At 40.4% G+C, this 14,507-nt stretch overlaps 1 protein-coding gene across 2 annotated transcripts in view; it reads right to left on the minus strand.

Annotated features, from left to right (window-relative positions):
• The window catches only part of MAP3K20 (mitogen-activated protein kinase kinase kinase 20), a 224,619-nt gene that overhangs the window by 42,155 nt on the left and 167,957 nt on the right, over positions 1–14,507 (minus strand). For both annotated transcript variants that reach the window (XM_004375500.1, XM_023730563.1), the window contains exons 12-14: positions 5,356–5,400; positions 3,046–3,076; positions 2,809–2,948 (exon numbers count right to left, since the gene is read on the minus strand). In XM_004375500.1, coding sequence (XP_004375557.1) covers positions 2,809–2,948; positions 3,046–3,076; positions 5,356–5,400 — 216 coding nt within the window. The remainder of the gene's footprint in view (positions 1–2,808; positions 2,949–3,045; positions 3,077–5,355; positions 5,401–14,507) is intronic.

Consider the following 14,507-nt stretch of genomic DNA (forward strand, 5'->3'; position numbering starts at 1 on the left):
CCAAAAGGTTGGCAGTTTGAATCCACCAGCCGCTCCTTGGAAACCCTATGGGGCAGTTCTACTCTGTCCTATAGGGTTGCTATGAGTTGGAATCAACTCGATGGCAAGGGTTTTTTTTTTTTTTTTTGTTGTTAATATTATAATCTCCTAACTGGTCAATTAAAACCCAACCTCACATTTCCAATCCACCTTATAACTTCCAGAAGCGAAGTATTGCATGATACCACTTGACACATCCAATACTACCCACAGCTGTTAAAATTCCAGATCCCAGCCTGATGTTGTAGCTGTGTGTGATGTGGCCCCACTTCCCTTCTCCTTTATGTATCTATCATGATTTCCACTCCACACCTACGCTTCCATCAGGCAGCCCCGCTTACTGTTCCTCCATCAAAGCCAATCTCTTCTGCCCTCTAGGTTCTCTTCTGCTTCTTAACTCCTTATTCTCTCTGCCTAGATTAATCTTCCCTTTCCTTCTGCTGTTTACATTCTAAATTTGGTCATTCCTCCAAGACCCAGCTCAAGGGCTACCCACTTCATGAAGCATTCCCTCTCCATTCCTCCCCTCACCCTCTGCGGCTCCTCTGAGCTGCCAATATGCTCCATATTATGAGAAGTTGTATGGACATGTTTGATCTCTTCTCTGGGGTGTAAATTCTTTAAGGGCAGGATTCTTCTTTGTAACTTCACAGGCCTAGTCTTGCAATTGGTAGGCATTCAGTGGAATGTGCTGAACAATGAACAGTTTGGGCATTGCTTGCCCTAACGATACCAACCACCATAGAGGGGGCACTTTGATTGTTCCAGGATTTCCTTTCATTGGCCAATTCTGTTGCTGTTGTTAGTTGCCGTGGAGTTTGCTCTGACTTATGGTGACCTTATGTATAACAGAACAAAATGTTGCCTGGTCTTGCATCATCCTCATGATCATTGGTATGTTTGAGCTGATTATCGCAGCTATTGTGTCAATTCATCTCATTGAAAGTGGCCAAGTCGGGGGATATTTAAATCACCTGTGGCTTTTGGTGAGGCAAGCATCCCAGCTCGCCACCTCCTATCCTCCTAACTAGTCTTTAAGGGATGTTGGTTTTTTTTCAAAGACAGCAGAAAGGAAAGGAAGGGGAAGAGCCTCTTATCTTTGCCAAACAAGACAAGATTTGTAAAATTTTTCTTTTGGAACCCCATATTTCTCTGTACCATAGAAATCATTTTTCATACCGTAACCCATCAAAGCAAGCATAGCTTTCCAGGGTGGAATTGCTCACACCCAGAGATGGAGATTAAATTCTTTGACATCTTTTGAGATACACGTTGATGCATGAGTTTTCCTGCCCATTTTATAGGAGGGACAAGACAGGAAGTTCCTGATTTCTGTCTTGGAGATGATCTCTGTGGGTGAATGCAAAGCCATCACCCAAAGGGTGCTGAGGAGCTGTAAGGGTGTTTCTATGTGGATCCAGGGCCCACAGAAGAGAAGTGAGTGTGTTCTCTTTGGGGTTTAGTGGGGATTTCTCTAGAAAGCCCTGTTTTGGTGGTGCAGTGGTTAAGAGCTACATCTGCTAACCAAAAGGTCGGCAGTTTGAATCCACCAGCTGCTCCTTGGAAACCATATGGGGCAGCTCTACTCTGTCTGATAGGGTCGCTATGAGTCGGATTTGACTCCATGGCAATGGGTTTGGTTTTTTGGTTTTAACTGAGGTAAAGGGAAAATTAGTTGGCATGTGGTTGAGGTTTTGTGAAGATGTGGATTAGGATAGGAAGCTGCTTTTTCTACATTTCTTCCTTTGTTCTGTGTCTCTTGTTTCTAACTTGTGCACACGCCTCCATCGACCCAAACTGAGGGTGACGAAAGGTTTGGGGAGCAAGCTTAATTTTTATCCTAAGATCTCACTTGAAAAAGAACTCTGATTAATAACAATGTCCCACAGATGCCAGCAATTCTTATTTGGTTTGAGTTACTACAAAACAAAACATCCAAACAAACAAAAAACAGATCTGGTTGCTAAACTGCAAAAAATAACAACAACAACAAAAAAATCAGAGGTTTAGCCTTGAAGGGATCCAAGACTGAAGTTTTGGGGGAAATGTTAGAATTTCCTGAGTAAATGAGGGATTAACATACATGTATGGTGGTATCTGTTCCAATTCAAAATTACGAAGATTGCAAATTTAGCGAAATTCCCATGATTTTAGGTTACTGAGGTAGGTTTCACTCAGGCCAATGGGCAACTTTCAGGGTCCTTAGCAATTTCTAATGAATACCTGACTGTTCTAGCATTAAATGGAGATGCTTCCTGCTATTCCTGGGTGGCCTGTCTTTCTCCCTCACCAAGGCCTTTTCACCGGCAGTCCACTCACCCTGGAACACCCTCCCCTCCTCACCTGGCTAACACCTACTTGTCCTTCAGCTCTCAACTCCTTCATAACTTCTTCACAGAAGCCTTTCCACATCCTAATCCCACCTCTTCTTGGTGGCGTTTCTCACAGATGTCATTCTACCACTATTTCATGATTACTATCTGGCTTCCCCACTAACCTAAACCTTCATGAGGGCACAGGGGTGATACTCAGGTATATCCAGGTGACTCCTGCTGTGATAGGTATTAATCCTTTGGTTGTTGACTTATGAGGAGGGAGGAGGAGTCCCATGGGGACAGCAGCTGATTATCAACCATACCATATGGAAGTATTTCAGCACTTGAACAACCAGCACAACCCTGCTTCTATTCCCAGCATCTAAACATGATCTGCTACACAGTAGGTGTTCAATACAGATGTGCAGATTGGGTATCCTCCCTTCTGAGGTACCTTTAAATGAATGATATGTCCCTTGGAGACAATCCCCATGTCTTTCAAGTCTTCTTCCTCCAAAAACAGCAGCCGCTTCCCTGTAATGTTGTTTTCCTTAAACAAGCTTGGGTATACAATCATCTCCTCTGAAGAATCACCTGAAGAAAGTTATGAGAAGGCAGAATAAAATTAGACGAAGCCATGTCCAAAACAAAGCTAACTCCATGAATTCAGAAGTTAAGTTATTCTACTTGCCTTTTCTGACGACCTGCTGAAGCCAAAAGTACTGTGAAAGAGAGGACATACAGAGTTTTGAAGACTTACACACGGTCAGAGGCCAGGATTAACAGTAAAACACTAAGTTTTCAATAGATTAAAGATTTATAACTTCTGGCTCAACCTCAAAGGTAAAATGGAAGATTTTTCTGTTTGTAGTTTTAAAACTTCAAGCTTTCAAACTGGAGATATCCCTTCCTTTGGGGGTCTTGGACACTTGAGGGACTGTTAGTGCTTTCCTCCTTATTTAGGAGAGAGATAAAAATCCCTTCAAAAGGTTCTTATAGTTATTTTTCCATTTATGTGATGGTGGTCACCTGGTTTGTTGAGGGGCACTCGTTTACCCAGGAATTGTATGAGTAACAGGGACCACACTGTAGTAGACAGAGGAATGGATAGAATAAGTCCTCCGTTCTAGCCCTGGTCATGAGGTAGCCATGTGGCCCTCCCCGAAAACCAAACAAGTTGCCTTCCAGTCAATTCTAACTCACGGTGATCCCATGTGTAACAGAATAGAACTATGCTCCATAGCATTTTCAAGGCTGTGAACTTTCAGAAGCACATCGCCAGGCCTTTCTTCCAAGGCACCTCTGGACTGCCAACCTTTGAACTGCCAGCCTTTGAGTTAGTAGTGTGGCCATGTGGCCTAGGATAAGCAGACTCTGCAGCTTCCTGTGTAGAATGAAGTGGTTGGAATCATGCTCTGAAGCCTTCCCAGCCCTGGAGCCCAAACAAGGACTTCCTCACTTATCCCCAGTGACCCCTTGCCTTGAATCTTATTTTGCGTATGTTTACTGGTATTCTCTCACATTATAGGGTAAAGGAGATAGAAAAGAGACTAGACCCAGCCCCTCAGCTTCTCTGGGGAGCTTTTGATCCTGGAATTTTATTTAAATGGACTGGAAACCACTTAACCTCAGGGCAAAGACTAAAAATAGCTATTGGAGCTTAGTGCTTTAAAAAAAAAAAATCTTTGAAAATGAGATGGGCCAGCTTTGCAGGGGGATAAAGGGATTATATCCAGGCCTGTGAATAAAGGAGACCCTACATCCTCTTTCCTCATTAAGCAGGGCTGGCAGGAAATTTAGAACCACTGGGGCTCAGTGAACAACAGGGAAAAAGTACAGGCAACTGGTGCCAAGTTTCCTTACCCTTTAGAAGCCAAAGAGGTTAGCTAACGTTGAAAGTAGTTTTACTACATGAGAATACAAAGGGCAGGGAGGGAAATGCCCAGAAACCGAGCTGAGTTAGGTAAAGAGCTTCCAAAGAGTTTCTAGCAGTGAGCTTGTATCTTGTGGCACCTGGGTTTGTTCCTCAGCGTGGGGGTCATACTTGCGCAGTCTGGCATTACATCTTTTTTTTTTTTCTTGTTTATTTAATACCTTGCATTTGTAAAATGTACATGCACAGATGTAAGGCCCTGAGGTCTTTGGTCAGGAATTCTCATACCTATTTTGACACTAAAGAAACAGATATGGACACGCAAAAGGCAAAGTAGAAACGTAGAGTACAGGGCTTCCTTTGGACTTAAATAGTCTACCTGTATCCTCTTAAAAATGTGGGGCTTCTCTGGGAGGTGCAAATGGTTAACATACTCAACAGCTAACTGAAAGGTTGGCTGGTCAAAAAGAAGAAGACCTGGTGATCTACTTCTGAAAAACAGCCATTGAAAATCCTATGGAGCACAGTTCTACTCTGACACACATGGGGCTGCCATGAGTCGGAGTCAACTCAACGGCAACAGGTTTTCTCTGATTACAGCTGCAGACAATGTCTGGGAGCACTTGTGTTCACTCCCGGGGAAGGCCAGAGTAAAGGTGAACAATCTAACCTGTCACTTTCTGAATAGGCCTAAGGTGGGAAGGAAATCCAGCTCAGCCGCATCCCAGCCTAGCACAACCTTTACCAGATCTTCCTCCAGTGTTCAATTCCACCCCTGGCATTCTAGGAAAATTTAAGATAGCCTGATTGTTTTTTAAGTATGTTCTCTTAGTATTCTGGGTCATCCTCTTAATTTTGTCACTGGCATTCATTATTGTATCCAGAATACCTGTCAGAGGAAACAGGGAGGTGGGACCCTCTTGTAAGATTTGAAGAGGTACTTGCTTTGCTCTTGAGATTTTATTTTAAATTGTTATTGCATTAAAAATAGAAAAAATTGTAATTTGTCCGAGTCTCCTAGTTAGACTTTCCTAAGGCCCAGACCCCTCTGGCTGCAGTCTTAAGCTTGTGGACAAATTTACAAAATACCTGCCCAGGTCAAATGTGGCATTAATAGAAGCAGCTTACCACGTCGTCTTCCGTCCATGCACCAATCTCAAAGGAAGGCAGCAGCTGCGTGGGAAATATGAATGAAACGAAAGAAAAGTAGTATTATGATTGTCTTTTTGGTTCATCCCTTTGCCTCACTCTTTTAGCTCTCGGCTGCTGCTCTGGCTTGGTTCCTCCTGCAGGTTAGGTTGAATCAAGAACAATTTTCCTGATCTTAAGAGGAATTCCTCAGTGCAGAGAAGGGTTGAGACCATAGAAGTCAGTAACAATTCATTGTATGCTGTCAACAGCTTCAGCAGGAACTGTGCACATCTTGGCATTTTCTTCTGTTAGTACATGGCACAGAGTAGGCACTCAATGAATAATTATTGCATAAGCCGTCAGCTTGAGAGCTAGTCAATTGATACGGCAAGCTATGACCAATCTGAACCTTTCCCCAACTTTCCCCAGGGGACTGGATCTGACAAAGGACCACATTGGGTTCTCAAACATGGCTTATGCAAACCACTTAGAGGAAATGGATTCCAACATCTCAAAGTGATGGGAGAGAAGATGCTTCACTAATTTTAAGGCAGACTTTCCACTGTGATTACCAAGAAAACTAAACCTGGTGCCATCAAATTGATTCTGACTCATATCGACCATATAGGACAGAGTAGAACTGCCCCATAGTGTTTCCAAGGAGCAGCTGGTGGATTTGAACTGCCAACCTTTTGGTTAGCAGCTGAGCTCTTAACCACTTAGCCACCAGGGCTCCATGGTTCTACTGTGATTAGGAGTTATAAAACCCAGAAGGTGGCCTTCTTGCTTTCCTTGGACAATATTCTGTTCCTATAGTTGAGTGGCAGTATGAAGTATTTTTAGAGACACACAGAAATCTCTATGATGGTTTGCATTCTTCATCTCCCACTGTATTATGCCTTTCTAAAGAGCTAGTAACAACTATTTTTTACTGAACCCCTACTATATACATGTGATATAAACTTACATAGATTCATTTCCTCATCAATTTGCAACCTTAACTCTGCAAGTATGTATTATTACCCCCATTTTATCCACGACGAAGTGGATGGAAAGGGAGACTTTATAACTTGCCTAGTCAACACCTAGAAAGTAGGAGAGTTGGAGTTAAAATCCAGGTTGGCCTGACTTCAAAGTCCCTCCTTTTCCCAATATTGTATGTTGTCTCTCAGCTGGGCTTCAGATTTGGGGAAGGAGGCAGAAAATTTTTATCAGTTTTTGGAAATTATTTTCATTGTATTTCTTTATCCATTTCTCTCCTTCTTAAAGTTAGACATAGTCACAGTTCTCAGAATGCAATCAATCAGAAAGAGGAACTAAATGTCCATAACAAATCTGTTCTTAGGAATTTATTACCACAAAAAAACGAAGTGTTTTAAGACCTCAAACCTGCTATCCAAACAAAATTTACCTTTGTCTTCATTGTATGAGTGTACTAAATTTTAATGCAAATCATAGTTTTAGTTATCCTAACCAGTCTGAGAAATTGATCCACATGTGATCTACATTGATTATTTGGAGATTCATATGAAGAAAGTCTCAAGGAAAAAGATCTCAAAAATCACCAAGAGTGATTTTTATATCCCACTTGTGGGTTTTATATCCCACATCAGGGCCCTGGCAGCCAAGACATTTCTGACATTTGTCAGATACCAGAGGCTTCCTTGGAATTCTCAGCCAACTGAGGATTGGATGATTATTAGTGAAAATTCCAAAGCAACCACCCGGAAACTAGATGACTTATTATGCTTACCCTCACAGGGGTAATTTCCAAGTGTTTAGCTAAATATTTCACTTGCATTATATTTTAAAACCAAATGTTAGGACCCACGGAAGAAGAAGGCCATGTGAAATTGGAGCTGTCCTAAGGAACCCAGGTTGCAGAGCTGCTGTGAATAAAACAGACTTAAATACCTCCCCAGTCGAGAGCACAAGGGTGAATGAACATGTCTGCAGGGGATGTCAGCCTGCCTCATTTTCAGAGCCAAAGAGCTACTCACTTCAATATATGGCCCATAGCCATGGACTAAATAATAATGCTTATGTAATTTGAAAAAATCTGTGTCTTATGAGCTGAATTAGAGTTTGGTATAGCCACTATCTTATTTAATAATACTTTATTGTGTTTTTGGTGAAAGTTATAGCCATTATCTTTAACTTGCCAAAACGCTTGCAATGCTCATGAGATAACACTGGAAAGTGTTACTTAACCTCTGCTACAAATAATGCTTTTTGTGGGTGAACCAAAAAAAGTTGATTTTCATTATTTTTACTACTGATGTAAAAATCAGAGGGTGGGTGAGTTCATCCTTCTAATTGCAGGTATTTATTATTTAAAAAAAGATTTTATTTTGTTGTTGTTGAGAATATACACAGCAAAACATACACCAGTTCAACTTTCTGTATGTACAATTTAGTGACATTGATTACATTCTTCAAGTTGTACAAGCATTCTCACCTCCTTCTCTTGAGCTGTTCCTCCCTCATTAACATAAACTCACTCCCCCCTAAGGTTCCCATGTAATCTTTCGAGTTGCTGTTGTCAATCTGATCCCGTATAGATAGTTTTAAAACAGCATAATGCTCAAGGCAGACATTCTTTACTAGTTAAGCTAAACTGTTGTTTGGTTTTAAGAAGACTTCAGGGGATATTTTTGGTTTAAGGTTTAAAGATCTCAGGGAAATAGTTTCAGGGATCATCCACCCTCCATGGCTCCAGGAAGTCTGAAGTCAATGAGAATTTGAAATTCTGTTCTGCATTCCCCACCTTTTGATCAGGATTTTCCTGAAGGTATTTACTTTGTACTCACATGCTCAAAACCCTGCATGGCCCCTGCCTTCAGGAAGCTTTTAATTTAATTGGGGTGAAACATATGAATTATACATGGAGAGTCCAAGGCCTTCTTCATCTTGGTTTTCTCAGTGCCTAGCAGAGTGTCTGGCATACAACACCTGGTGTATATTTTTACTGAATGAATTGAAGGATACATTTACCAAAATGCTGAATTCTATGTAAAGAGTTTAAGGTCTGTGGGTATACTAGAGAAAAGAGTGACGTATTCAGCGAGGGTTTCATAACATAAGAGAAGGGGAATGGAAGGCACAGTGGCTTGAGCTGAGCACTGCAAGGCAGGGAGAACTGCAGTGATTCCAGGTGAAGAGAAGCAACAAGGCAAGAAGCTGGCACTGTTGGGGGTGGGGGGGGAGGATGGGCATGGCTTGCTCACCTAACTGGAGCACCTAATTGGAGCACTGGATGCAGTGCTGTGCATGTTGGAGGAAAAAGGGGAACTGAGGCAGAGTCTGGAGGGCCAAGAAAAATAATTTTTAAAAAATCCATAGGTTAAAATAAATATGTGTACAGTTTCAGTGTTATAGAAAAGTTGCAAGGGCATAAAGTGTACACTTAGAGCTCTACTATTATATATATACACAAATATCTATACATATATATATGAGGTGTACACTTACAGCTCTGCTGTTCTATATATATACACACACTAGGCTACCCTCCTGTGCTTTGTCTCACCCAGGGGTTGCCTCTTCCCTCCCCTGAAACACTTGATGCGTGTAGGAACTGCCAAATACACTCACCTGCTTTAGTAACGAGGTAAGGCAAATGGCTTGACGAATAGAATCTAAAGCTGAACTTGATCAAAGAAAATGCATGACAAATTTTATTTCTTCCCAGGGCAGCTGGGTACAGCTGCAGAGACACGTCATTCCCTTCTCCTATCATAGAAACAAATGTGAAACAAGGAACTTTTTTGATTAGCTCAAGAAACAACAGACTGAGTTGCAGAAATATTTCCTCGCATCAAGGCTGGCTTTTATAGGGAGTGGGGGGATGTGTAGTGTTTTGAGTTTTATACAATTCCCAAATGTTGTGCTAAACAAAATTGACAAATAAGTATTTCTTGAATAGAATAACGGTTGTTAGTGAAATGACTAATCAAGATCAACATCTTTGGTTCTAATGTCAAAAGGAGAGGAGAGGAGAGAAGAGGGGTTCTCTTGCGCTCCGCGGATGGCTCATCGATATGATACCAAGGGAAAGGCTTGGGAGTCAGTTTGCTACTTGCTCCAGCAGGATTCTTTGCACGTTGCTTGCAAAGATGAGTGAGAGGAAGGCTGGAGTCCAGCACTGCTTCCAGACGGTTTGAATTTGGCAAGATGGGGGATAAAAGCTAATGATCTCCAGGCACACAGTGGCTTACTCTTTCCTTTGTTTTCTGTACCTTGTTAACATATCACTGTACCTGCTGTTAGGGTAAATTCTAAGCCTTTCTGTATTTCTTTGGGGATAGGAAAAAAAAAAAAAAAATCCTGGGATTGCCCCATCACTTTACAAATTCATTATTTACACTCCAACTGACTTCAGGAGAGAAAAGCTAACACTCATGTGCATGCGTGTGACAATGATCCCTTCAAAGGATGTTGGGAATCCAGTCTAACAAAGATCTTATATACACAGCAACACATAACAAAGGGATTTACTGTCAAAACGTTTATTGCAAAATGGAGTCTTAGAACAATGGAAAGCAAAGAAAAGATCACATCAAAATGAAATGTATGACACCAACTTGGATTTCTGAATACATTGCGGACTTTGTGCTGGAATATCAAATTCCAACTATGTAGTCAATAACTCAGTAGTGTTACCACACAAGAGTAAAGTGTAATCTTCCATACAAACATTATACAAGATACTTGGCATAGGACTTGCTGAGAATAACATTGCAATAGAATAACTGAGAAAAGGATTTTGTTAAAAATAATAAGGTGACAATGCCATCTATTCAAAGCTCACACTCAAAGAATATAAGTATTTTCTATTTAGGATGAAATTGTTAAAAGAGTGCAAAAGCAATATGTGCAGTGTATCATATCTGACATTAAAAGATATACTATTCTGCACACGATATAAAATAATATAGGTGCTTGAAACTCTAGTTTTGAAGTAAATAATCACATGCTAGAAAGCTCCTCAGAGGCGATGGAGTGCAAACTAAGTTGCAAACTGAGGAAACACGTCTAGTCCTCCAGATTTCCCTGGTAGACTCTCATTTGTCATCACAGAAATGCTGCATGTAGGCTATGCTACAATCAAAAGAATAGGAGAGAGTCTTCTCTCTGACAATGCTAAAAATCTAAACAAACAAATAACACTAGTCTTATTAAAAAGCAGCAAACGGTGCCTGATTATAGGAAAATTACGTTCTATTATATATGTGGTATGGTGAGACTGCTGGTTTCAAAAGGCTGCACAAATCTAGTGTATAAAAAATCAAAAAATGTATCAATATTTAACTCAGAATAAATTTTAAAATTACCTTTCATAAAACTCTTACCACTCTCATGAGAACTCTGAAAAATAAAGTTATGTACATAGTAATGCTATGAGAAGTTATTCTAAGATCTCTCCTAAGCACCCCAAAGTCCCTTGATTTTAATGAGGATCAAAATCCACAGCATGCTGAAAATCACTGGTTAAAAAATGGCTCTCAGCATTTCCAGAGCATCAGAAACAACTGTGCTACGTGCTTTCAACTTCTTCCCGTTAGTTATTTATGTAAAATATGAAAAATGTGATTTTGCTAAAAAAATAAAATAAAAACACTGTTAGGAAAAGGGTCCTTTTAAATTAATCTGGCTACTCTGCAGAACTGTAGCTCCCTTAATCAAGTTTTTCTTTTCTAATTTATTGTGGAATCAAGTAACAGGAGAGTGACCAAACGTGAATTTACCTGCTTCATAAAATTTCCACCAGCATTTTTAAAAGGATGATGTAAGATAAATGCCCCAAACATACAAAATTCAGATTATGTGGTAGTTATAATTCTGAAAATGCATCTTTTCACTTGGGTAATTCTGTTTAGGGGAGGGGGAAGAGGTTAGACATGAAACTGTAATACTGCCAGGCTTAGCATGTTTCTCCATGGGGAAGGGACATTGCTATTGGCATTCTGGATGAATTCTTTATGGTGTGGGTGGTGTGGGCCTGTCCCTGTCATGCAGGACGTGACCACTGCTGGCACTGGGTACTAAATGCCTCCTGTCACTGTGACAAACAAAAATATGCCCTCACCTCGGCAATCCCAAACACGGTTAGGTGACAACACTACCCTGGCTGAGAGCCACCAGTGAAGTGTCATCAAATATTATATGATCAACTTTACGAGAAAAAAAGATGAAAGAGTGGTTCCATTTTCAGTTGTGTGTCTCTGAGAATTACTAGCACAATTTAGGCTTTCTGTGCTCTTTCCGAATCTTTAAATTTCTCACTGTTTTTTTAACTCTTCTTTTTATAAATGTACACTTTATTAAGTCAAGTGACTGAAAATATATCCAACACCAATAATTTGCCATTTCAAAAACTGATCTGAAGAGCAAATCAGAAGCTGCACAATCAACATCATCATTAGAAACTCTGCAGATGACTAACAAATATTTCTTTTTAAAATTAATACGATTAATGGAATCTAATGTCTTCTAAAGGGGCCGTGGTGGCACAATGGTTAAGCGCTCAACTGTTAACTGAAAGGTTGGCAGTTTGAACCCACAGCGGCTCCACGGGAGAAAAAACCAGGTGATATCTTCTCCTGTGAAGATTACAAAAAAACCAAAAAGCAAATCTGTTGTCGTCAAGTCGAGTCCAACTCATAGCGACCCTACAGGAAAGAGCAGAACTGCCCCATAAGGTTTCCAGGAATGGCTGGTGGATTTGAACTGCTGACCTTTTCTTAGCAGCTGAGCTCTTAAACACTGTGCCACCAGCGCTCCTCCCCCATAAAGAACACAGCCTAGAAAACCCTATAAGGCAGTTCTACTCTGTCATATAGGGTCACTATGAGTTGGAAATGACTCAATAGCACACAACAACATCTTCTAAATGCTCTCTACAGCATAAGAACATCCTAAAATGCTGATTATGTGATTCCGATTTCAGGGATGTTTTAACATTATCAAACCACTAGAAGGACACTGATTTGAAACAGAAAGTAAAATAGGCCAATGCCATATGGTAATGATCTATAGTCAATTCTAGGTGGACAATAATTTCAAGCTTATCACTGAGGTCTTCAGTTCTGCTGTATCCTAAGTCCTTGCAGTTTCTTCATGGTAGAGTATTGAGCTATGGTCATCTCTGGAATATTGGTGAGGAAAATGGCAGCAGTGGAGGGTTTAAGGAAATATTACTTAATTAATAGTAACCTTAGGACTGGGTATAGAGTCCTATTACTTTTTACTTTTAGTTCTATTTGGTTGCTTTTATTAATGCATCAAAACTTTACACATAGCCAAAGAGATTTATATGTAAACTTAGAAAAATGGCAGCTTTATGTTCTAAATTTGTTACTAATTATTCTTCAATGTGAGACAAGGTTTACATTCTTACATAAAGTGCACAGATCTCAAAATTAGCTCACAGAGAGTCCCTCACCTTCTTCAGCTTTGTGCAACCGTCCCCTTACCAGTGAGTCCTTTCCTGATGACACTTTAAACTTCTCCCATATGCCTTATCCTCCTTCCCTGCTTGATTTTCCAGCATGCACTTATCAAATGTTAATATACTATGTGATGTTTTTGTTTCGTTTATCGTGGAACTCCATCGCTAGCCTGTAAGCACCATGATTTTTGTCTGTTGTTTCCCCAATGCTTAGAACAGTACCTGGCATGTAGAAGGGGCTCAATAACATTATCTGTTGAATGAATCACTTTAATTTGCCTGGGAAGATGTGCAAGAGGCTTTTAAACTATCACGTTGCTCCACCACAGTGCCCCAGAGCATGCTGGGAAGTCAAGAGTTCCAAACCATCCCTTCTGCTCCACGCCATGGTTTTCCGCTTGCATAGCCCTGCTTGAGTCGGCGAGTACTCAACTCAGCACAGACAGGCTGCCTGTTTATGTGGGCGCCTGTCTGTCACCAGTACTCTATGTGGTGTGCAGACAAAACGATGTTGTAGCTGAATGGGTATCTGGGGTACCTATCTGCAGAAATACAAAAACCCATTTTCTAGGGGAAAGGTTTACCTAGTCTTCGTGTGTTTAGTCTGTAAACTAAGGTGGCACAACCTGCAAATACCTCAGACCAAGCAAACCTGCCCAGGGCTCATAGTCATAAAAGAAAAACAGAATAAATCTGTTTGTATACGTATATTCTATGATTGTTCTCTTTACCTTCCTGGAAGCTATCTTTTTCTAATTTCATCTCATACTACTGAACAAATATGACTTGAAACTGATAGTTTAGTTTTCACTTATCTTTCAGTGTCTTTTCACTCGCACAGTTAGGAACAGCTAACATGAACTGACCACTTACTAGGAGCCTGGCACTGTGTTAAGTGCCTTCCATGTATTATCTCATTTAATTTTCACAACAGCCTCTTGAAGTAGGTGCTATTACCATTTCCATTTTAAAAGTGAGCAGACGGACACACAGAGGTTAAATAATTTGCAGTCGTGAGACTGCACAGCAAATAGAGCCAGGGTTTTATATCATGATCTGATCTCTCTCTGTCACTACACTATATATACACTGTTCCACGTCTCACACTCAGAACATTTTTATTAGTTATTTTTCCCCAAATAAAGCTGGCACAGGATATACTGATCATTTGGTGGTATTTTTCGGCTCTCTAAGGGGTTTAGAAGCATGTCACCCTTCAAATTCCAAGATGCTTTTTATGGCCAAGTATACTTTGAAAGGATATTAGATAATATCTGTGATGATATCCTTTCTTAAAATTTGCATAAAAAGAACCACCAAAGTACTTTTGGTTTAATAGTCTAATGAATGACATTGCTTTCTTACTTAGATTGGAAAAAGAAACCCTGTCTTTAACTATCCTTTCTCCTTTCTTTAGATAGTTACAAATGTTTTGTCGTTTTCCGTAAATAGTGTTTTATAGTTGAAACATGCTTTGACAGTATGTGGTAACGTTCTGAGGATATCTCTGGTTTGCCAGGTTTTTAGAGCAGCACCTCCACCTACTTCTCTAACACCAGCATCACTGAGTCAGGCTTTAAAGAAAAAGCCAGCTCTGGACAGCTGGATCTGATAAAGAAAGGAACCTTCCACCTGCACTTGTGCCTAAGTAAGGATAACTCATCTTTCCTGTTCCTTTTATATTATTTAATTTCCTCTT

Source organism: Trichechus manatus, unplaced genomic scaffold, assembly GCF_000243295.1.
Source record: "Trichechus manatus latirostris isolate Lorelei unplaced genomic scaffold, TriManLat1.0 scaffold00037, whole genome shotgun sequence".
In the NCBI taxonomy this organism is placed as follows: domain Eukaryota; kingdom Metazoa; phylum Chordata; class Mammalia; order Sirenia; family Trichechidae; genus Trichechus; species Trichechus manatus.